At 46.2% G+C, this 8,982-nt stretch overlaps 1 protein-coding gene across 1 annotated transcript in view; it reads left to right on the top strand.

The window, feature by feature from the left end:
- Nucleotides 1–4,349: 4,349 nt before the first annotated feature.
- Nucleotides 4,350–8,982, top strand: part of LOC137527489 (ficolin-2-like) — a 56,994-nt gene continuing 52,361 nt past the window's right edge. The window contains exons 1-2 of the mRNA XM_068248005.1: nucleotides 4,350–4,427; nucleotides 8,619–8,674. Coding sequence (XP_068104106.1) covers nucleotides 4,350–4,427; nucleotides 8,619–8,674 — 134 coding nt within the window. The remainder of the gene's footprint in view (nucleotides 4,428–8,618; nucleotides 8,675–8,982) is intronic.

Here is an 8,982-nt window from a genome sequence, read left to right as displayed (position 1 = left end):
AATGTTAAATTCTACTTTTGAGCGACTTTTTCCTTCTGTGACAGGCAGAGATGGAAGTAAACATGAAGAGAGACAGTCTTTCTGGTTCAGCACTGCCAAGCTTTAAAGGGAAACCAAGGTGAGAGACATATGGAGGCTGCCATAATCCTTTCCTTTTAAAAAATACCAGTTGCCAATGCCTGGCTGTCCTCCTGAACCTGTGTCTCTGATATTTTTACCCATAGACCCTGAACAAGCATGCAGCAGATCAGGTACTCTGATTCAGGTGACTCTTAATACTGGATTAGCCATATGCTTGTTCCAGGGTTTTGACTCAGACACTACTTATGCCAGAAGATCAACAACGCTGCAAGGCAACTGGCATTGTTTACAATATCCCTCTCACTTCGCGTTCCCTTTAATTGTGCTATAAAAAAAAGTATTTATGTGACATGTTACACACTTGGTGGAACTGTCCACGACTCACACGTTTCTGGTGCCAACAGAGGGGGCCTAGAGGCACGCGCACACACACACACACACACACACACACACACACACACACACACACACACACACACACACACACACACACACACACACACACACACACACACACACACACACACACACACACACACACACACACACACACACACACACACACACACACACACACACACACACTGTATAGATTGTGTATAGGTTGGATAGGTAGGTGCCTGCAGTATATATTAGATAGGTGCCCCGCAGTATAGATTAGATAGGTAGATGCCCCGCAGTATAGATTCGATAGGTAGGTGTCCTGCAGTATAGATTAGATAGATAGGTGCCCCGCAGTATAGATTAGATAGGTGCCCCGCAGTATAGATTAGATAGGTGCCCCGCAGTATAGATTAGATAGGTAGGTGCCCCGCAGCATAGATTAGATAGGTGCCTGCAGTATAGATTAAATAGGTGCCTGCAGTATAGATTAGATAGGTTCCTGCAGTATAGATTAGATAGGTAGGTGCCCCGTAGTATAGATTAGATAGGTAGGTGCCCCGCAGTATAGATTAGATAGGTGCCCCGCAGTATAGATTAGATAGGTGCCCCGCAGTAGAGATTAGATAGGTAGGTCCCCCGCAATATAGATTAGATAGGTGCCTGCAGTATAGATTAGATAGGTGCCCTGCAGTATAGATTAGATAGGTGCCCCACAGTATAGATTAGATAGGTAGGTGCCCTGGGATAACGTGACCACATGTCACCACAGGGGGCGCTGTTACCAATACACAGATGCCGGGACAGGAAAGAGAATGAAGCTGTGAGCATTCTTAGGAAGAAACGGGAGTTTTTAACAACTATGCCCGCTCTACCCACCGCTGCAGAGAGTGCAGGGCCTCTTTAGGCGCGGGGCCTGGGGCGATTGCCCCACTTGCCACCCCCAAAGGCCGGCTCTGGGTGCCAAGTGGCTGGATAGTGTACTGGTTAAGGGCTCTGCCTTTGACATGGGAGACCAGGGTTCAAATCCTGGCTAGGTCAAGTATCTATTCAGTAAGGAGTTCAAGGCAAGACTCCCTAACACTGCAGGGTGGCCTCCTGAGCGCATCCCAGTGGCTGCAGCTCTTGAGCGCTTTGAGTCCGACAGGAGAAAAGCGCTATACAAATGTTCGGATTATTATTATTATTATTATTATTAAGTATATAAGTTACGTTCCTCCCTCTTTCATCAGCCTATAGCTAGAGATCCCTGGCAAGCTTTATTACATGAAAAAATAGGATCCCTTACTTCAACGCAAAATAAATTAGCCTCAGTAGTACTCTCCGCAGCTACCATGACAATTGCGCGAAATTGGAAAAAGCCCTCAGTCTCCATTACCGAAGTAAAATCCAGAATTAACTCAATTATGGTCAGCGAGAAGCTAACCAGTATCCTCAGAGATTACCACAAGAAGTTTGAGAGAATTTGGGATCCCTGGATCCGTCTAGAACATCCAAGTCTGGAATCTTCTTCCATCACAAGGCTGTGAGGTGGACCTTTCCCCTTGTCTTCTCGTCCTTCTCTCCTCCTCTTTCCTCTTCTTCCCTTTCTCTCTGTCTCTTCTTACCCGGATGACCCCCAGATGAAGCTAATTGAAATAACCTTTCCTGCCCTGCTTGTCGATCGCTGGACGCCAGGCACCCAGGATTGTAATTGCATGGCCCGCTACTTACCTGGGCCCTCCCCATCCCTTTGATTCTCTTTAGCAAGCCCCAGATAGCTGGACTATGTCCTCTGAGGGCTCTTTGAAGTTTCCTAATAGTAGTGTTTATATTTTAATGATACAAATGACTATCTAGTTGTACTACTGATGATTATTCCCTTCCCCTGTTATGTAATGTTTACATGATGAGCATACCTGTTCAAGATATTCCTTTTGTTCCCTCTGTGCTGATATGTTATGCACTGTTTGAATTGTTTAAAACCTTAAAATTTCAATAAAACCTTTGAAAACAAAACAATAAAAATGTATTTACCACTATTGACCGCATATGCAGAAAATAAAATAACAAAAAAACCCTGGCCACTGGTTGGGCTACTACCTCAACTTGAAGTGAATAGGGTGGAGAAGAGGAGGGAATGGAAGGGTGATAGAAGGGAATCTCCTTCCTAAATTTAACTTTAGCCAAAAGCCACATTTTTCAAGGAGTGATTTAAGGAGTGGTTGAGGATAGGGATGGTGGGCAATACGCAGTGGCGTCACTAGGGGGGTGCGGTGGGTTCAGACCGCACCAGGTGTCACCAGCAGATCGGGTGATACCAAGTTCCAGGCTAAGGCAGAGTTGAGTAGGCTGTGTAAATACAGACAAGGATAGTGCCTGATGTATTTCTCTCTCCTGCTCTTCTCCCTTCTGGCTGCCCTGTGCGGAGCTGGAAAACGGAGTTCAGAGGCCACCAGGTCCACACGAAGATCATCTTTACATTGCAAGCAATGTTACAACTTGGTGAGGTTGGAGGTTCCTGGGATAAGAGGGGTGACACCATGAGTTTCCGCACCGGGTGACACCACCCCTTGTGCTGCCTCTGGTAATACCGATTTATGATGGAATTCTGCATTCTGGCAAGTGTGTTTCTTAATTCAGCGGATTTCTGCAGAAATCTGAATTTTTTTCTTTGTCATTTTTTGTCAATAAAGTTAGCTGTAAAAAAAAATTTGTTTTTTGTAGAATCTGCTATTTTGCATAATACGCATGATAGTTTGCAACCGTGGTAAACTTCCACATTCTCTAATTGGCCTAATACTTCCGAGTCTTTCCGCAGTACAATACTAATTCTCTGATTGATCCAATACTCCTCAAATTGTCCAAGTCTTGGAAATGTGGTATTCCTCGGAATTACGCAATGGAAAGTCGATTTCTGATCAGATCACCACTACCTGGGGAAAGGACCAGACATCGTAGAGTTATGAAGATCCAAGATACCTGTGTGCCCAGCGTAGGTAGCATTACCTTGGGATAGGTGTACCGTAAAGGGGAACTTCAGCCTAAACAAACATACTGTCATCAAGTTACATTAGTTATGTTACTTAGAATAGATAGGTAATATAATCTCTTACCCACTCTGTTTTAAAAGAACAGGCAAATGTTTGTGTTTCATGGGGGCTGCCATCTTTGTCATGGGGGCAGTTTCTTTTTGGTTGAAAGGAGGTGACGGGGAGCAGGAGACACCGTTCCAACTGTCCTGTGTCCTGATTACCCCTCCCAGCTCCACACGCTAGGCTTCAAATGTCAAATTCAAAATGTAAAAAAAAAAAAAAATGCACCAAAACAGCAGAACGAGAACAACAAAATCAGAAATCCCATCATGCTTTGCACAGCATCAGGGAAAAAAGCCTGGGCAGTTTTCTTCTGTGCAGCTAAAAATGAGGCTTGTATAAGAAGAGAAACAAAGTTCTGATGCTGTGAAACTGTTAAAGAAACACCAGGCCTTTTCAGTGCTGCTGAGTCGATTTTTAGTCCGGAGGTTCACTTTAATCTTTTAGCAGCCACATAAAGTAAAACTTTATGTGCCTGCAGGAACAAATGTTTTCCGCCGCTGTGGAAGTGTGCCCTCCCCAGCCTGGCAGGGAATGCAGAGCGGCGCAGGGAGCTTTTATCGTTACCTTTCCGAACAGCTGGAAATGCTTCTTCTCTTCCTCCACCGACAGCGCTATAATCCCAACATCCTCTTCTGAGCTCCAATCACATGGTAATACATGTGATCAAGGCTCAGAAGACAGTGTCAGCTGTGCGGCACCCTCTGGTGGTGGAAGTGGGGTGATGGGAGAGTGTCTTCCGTTACCCTTCTTCCACCACTGGGTGGTGCTGCTCCGCTGACACTATCCTCTGAGCTCCGATCACATGTAATAATGAACTCAGAGGACGATGTCGGGATTGCATTTCCGCAAATGGAGGAAGAGAAGAAACTAATCCAGCCGTCCAGACAGGTAAGTATAAAAATGCTCACTTGGGTGGCTGCGTCCTGTAGCACCTCTTCCCGATGAAATAACAACACAATTTTAGTGAAAAGAAAGCTCAGTGAAAACTCTGAGCCCCCCTCTTCGCACATATATTCGTGAGTGCATTTTCCAAGACATCATGTGCGTTCTCTTTGCAAAATATATACACATCTTTCTACAGAAGCTAATGTATAAATTACAGAAGAGACAGGCAGGGTCTAGGAAAGAACAACAGCCTCATTTTTCTCCAAATGCAAAAATTTGGATGTGATGTGAAAGAGCCCACTCCTTTACATGGCCTGTCCCTTCTGATGTGTTAGGGCATTGCAGAAAAACTCACGCAAAAGGGGGTGAATGCATAGCCTGTCATCTGCTCCCATGCAGCAGCCAGGTGCGTGCTGCAAAAAAAGTTTGTTGCAGTCGTGGTGGTGATGGTTGGTGACACTGACAAGAGATGCAGTGACTTGGCTCTGCACATGATGGTGCAGGTCTGCATACAAACGTAATTTGAGAAAAAAAATATTTTTTTTAGTCACTGTAGCAGAGGCCAGACAATGGGCTCTTTTTACAAAGCTTCTCATAAATGACTTATTTATCGCCTATTTGAGTAATTATTTTACTTGTAAATGTGCCGAAAGATTATTTTTATCAAAGTAAGTTGTTCCCGATTAACTTCATTTCAATATTACTTTTCTAACCTTAATTATATTATATTTTTGCTATTTGTGAGCTTAAAAAAGTAACAGACAATTGTCAGGGCTGGAGCACACCAGAGCGTTTCTGAAGAGTTATTTTTAGAACGCTTCCAGGGGGAAAACTGCTTGGCTAATGAAAGTGAATGGGATGGTGCACACCAGAGAGGTTCGTTTTTTTACACAAACGCAAACTTGGGGGATGCAGCATTTTTTAGATTTCTGAGGCGTTTCTGCTTCAATGTTAGGGCTCGTTTCCACTAGTGCGGCGTGCGTCTCGTAGACGCACGCCGGCACTGAGCGGGTGGGCGGGATCGCAGGCGATTCCCATCAGCCGTGCCATGCACGGCTATGGGAATCGCAGCCTCCGCCGCGAATTCTGTGGGGGTTTCCGGCCGAATCGCTACTGCAAGCGATTCGGCCGGCGGCGCCGTTGTCCCCTATGGCAGAGTTTCCCCGCGCGATTTGCCTGCGGGGAAACTCTGCGGATTCGCGGCCGTTTCCGCGAGAGTGGAAACGGGCCCTTAAAGTGTAGGAAAGTGGAAAACAGCTCTGAAAAACGCTAGATTAGAGCGGTTTTCCATGTGTTTTTGTTACAGAAGCTGTTTAATAACAGCTTTACTGTAACAATATTTGTAATCTGCTACACAAAAACGCTCCAAAAACACTAGGCATGTTAGAAAACCTCTCTAAACATACCTAGAATCACTCTTCAAAAACCTCTAGCGTTTTGCAGATCTGCTAGAGGTTTTTGGTGTGCACTGGGCCTTAATGTCATGGGTTACAGCATATTTATTTTACTCCCAAAATTTCACATTTTTTTTTTAAAATAAAATAAATGTTTGTTGCATCCCTGGGGAGTGAGACTGACAAGAGATGCACTGACTTGGCTCTGCACATGATGGTGCAGGTTTACGCTGAAATTTTTTTCAAGATAAAATAACTTTTTGTATGATGCCGGGCAAGAGGGTGACATGGAAACATCAGCTTCTTACGCTCAAAAATCTCCTTCACAGAATCTTGACTGTGGCCAGATGAGCAGGAACTGTTCAAGGTGAGAGGCGGAGTTGAAGGGTGATTGAGAAGGGTCAAGGACAGCAGAGGTTGACACGGCTGAAGAAGCTGGACCAGGAGGAGGCTGGCTTTGACTTTGTGAGCTGCTTATCCTCATGTGTTGCTCCCATTGTCATTTGTGATGGGAGATCAGGTGCCTTTGCAAAACAATTGTACCTACAGTAGGTGAGAAGTGGCCTTCTCACGACTCAGAATCTTATGGCACAGGTTGCAAATGGCATTGCTGTTGTCAGGGGCACACACAAAAAAACAATTGCCACACTGGTGAGCTTTGGGATGATGGCATCCTGGTGGTAGTAACAGCAGAAGTTGGCTGGCGTGTTGACTGGCTGACCCCAGGTGACAATACATGCTGTTTTCCAGTGGCATCCATGTGTGTAATGTAACTGGGAAGTGAGGCTGCAGATTGTTATGTGCAAATAAACAAGCTTTTACCCAGTAAGTGGAAACCCCCTGCGTGGCTCATTTAAGCGCACAGTGTACACTATTGTCTGCTCATTTTGTCCCCCAGCCAGGAAGCGCCGCTGCTGCCTTCACTGCTATTGGGACGGAGCCACTGTTGGAACGCAAGGAAGCCAGCTACAGGAAGTTCGGGTATCAGCTGACCAGGGGATCACATGGTCAGACTCCATCCACGTAGAGCTGAGCGGCATCGCGCTCCTGGATATCGGGATTACAGCAAGATTTGGTTTGCATAGAGAGAGGTACTAACAACCACCTGCACGGCCGGAAGAGGTACTGTATTGCTCCTTTCACATATTCCATTGGCTGGCCTGGCTCGTTGGAGCGGCGGCATACTTGTAAGAAAAGCCATCTTTATTGTCCGTTGGTGCGCTGAGGTATTACTGTCTTTCATCCTTCCACTTGGGGCTTGGGACTCGCCCCCACCTCTTAGCGGCACATCAGTCTCATATTTTTGCGCTGTGTCCTACTGCTACAACATGTGTGTAATGTTGCCTGACTGAGACATATCAGGTGTAACATCCTTATCTTCATCCTCTGAGGAAATGAGTGATGTGCAATCATTATTGCCAAACTGATGTGTAAATAACTCACTGACACATCAAGTGAAGCGGCTGTCGCTGTGGTGCTAGTGGTGGTAGTAGTGGGGCGAGTCGTAAATCAGGGGTGCCTGAATCAGAGCAGGAGGAGGATGGTGCGGCAAGGTTCCGAGAGGAAGCGGTAGAAGGTGGGGTGTTTAAACAAGTCAACTACTTCCTCAGCATTTTGGGAGTTCAGGTTATGTGTCCCCTGAACACTGGGCATGATTCTAGGGCCACAGGAAATCACAGCAGTATGACCCCTGTGTTGTGGCCTGCCTCTGCCTGTCATCAGAGCCGGGACAAGGTCCTCCAGCACCCAAGGCTGAGACACCAAAGTGCGCCCCTCCATCCCTGCCACCCGAGCCATCAAACACTGATTGCTATTAGACTAAGAGGCGCCACAGGGCCCACAACCTCCCCAACACCTTAATATCTAGTTATCTGGCTTGCAGTCACTGCCATGTATCCCCTTTTCTTATTTCTTTCTGCTTCAAACACAATTAGGAATGACAGCTGAATGAATTCTGCGCCCCCTCCTACACTGCGCCCTGAGGCTGGAGCCTCTCCAGCCTATGCCTCGGCCCGGCCCTGCCTGTCATTTCACAATATTAAAATATCCCCCCAAAATACCCTGCCAGTGAGGAGGAACTGGTTCACTTCACACAGGTCTGTGATATAACAATATCAAAAGTGTGACGGACGAGCCGTCAGTGCGCAGAAAACGCAGCCGCAATCGACTTCCTGCCTCGGTTGTCGTTGCACTGCCCCAATCAGAATCTCATGTCTGTGGACACCAGGCAGTCCAGCCTGGGGAGTCTCTGCTGTCTTCAGGGGAGTAGTTAGCAGAGTTCTTTTCATGAAGCCTGTGCCCTGTGACTTGCTAATGAAGCCAGAGGGGTAACACTCAGATGTTAATTAACAAACCAGGAGTCTTTTCAGAGCCAAGGAAGCTAATCCCAGCAGGGGGCAGACTTAGCGAAACCATTCAGCCAGGATAGGGAAACATAGAGTTAAGGTGCCCATACACTCGTCAGATTGGCAGCAGATAGATAAGAAATGCATCTGATGATCTATCTGATGCGTTTTTAGAACATTTTTTACCAGGATAGAATTCCAATAGATTTCAGTTTGAAATCTATTGAAATTCGATCTGATGGCATTTTTTTGCCATCAGATTTCCATTAAGGCCAATGCAAACTGATAAGCAATCTCATCAGATCGACCTAAATTTACACCCTGCAAGTTCGATGGAAATCCATCGAAATCGATCGAAATCGGCCGTCGATTTGCAATCGATCGATCGATCGATCGGTCGGCCAGAAAATCGGCTGAGTGTATGGGCTGCTTTATGATCTTTATGCATGTTTTAGAAGTACCATACATCGGAGAGCTGTGGGAGTTATATCCTTCTGCTGGTCCGGATCTTGTGAGTATTTTGATATTAAATTGGGGCCACTGGCAGAATCAGAACTCTGGGAATTCCACCGTTTTTTAGCCGGGCATGCAAACATGCCCAAGTTTGATATCATATTAATCGGTAGGTTCTGGGGATCGAGAATATGTAATTATTATTTGTGTGCCGGCCGCGCAGGTCTGCCTAGGGAACATGTCAGGAATTATGAGGTTGCTAAAGCCCCTGCCCAGATGTGATTACCATAGTCCGGCCTGGGGGCCGACTCTGGAAGCCCGCCTCTGATCTCAGCTCCATTAAAAGTGAATGAGCTACCTGGGAAG

The sequence above is a fragment of the Hyperolius riggenbachi genome, chromosome 8 (assembly GCF_040937935.1).
Source record: "Hyperolius riggenbachi isolate aHypRig1 chromosome 8, aHypRig1.pri, whole genome shotgun sequence".
Classification (NCBI taxonomy): Eukaryota; Metazoa; Chordata; class Amphibia; order Anura; family Hyperoliidae; genus Hyperolius; species Hyperolius riggenbachi.
Note: the sequence above shows the minus strand (reverse complement) of the source record. Positions and strands in the feature narration are given on the sequence as shown.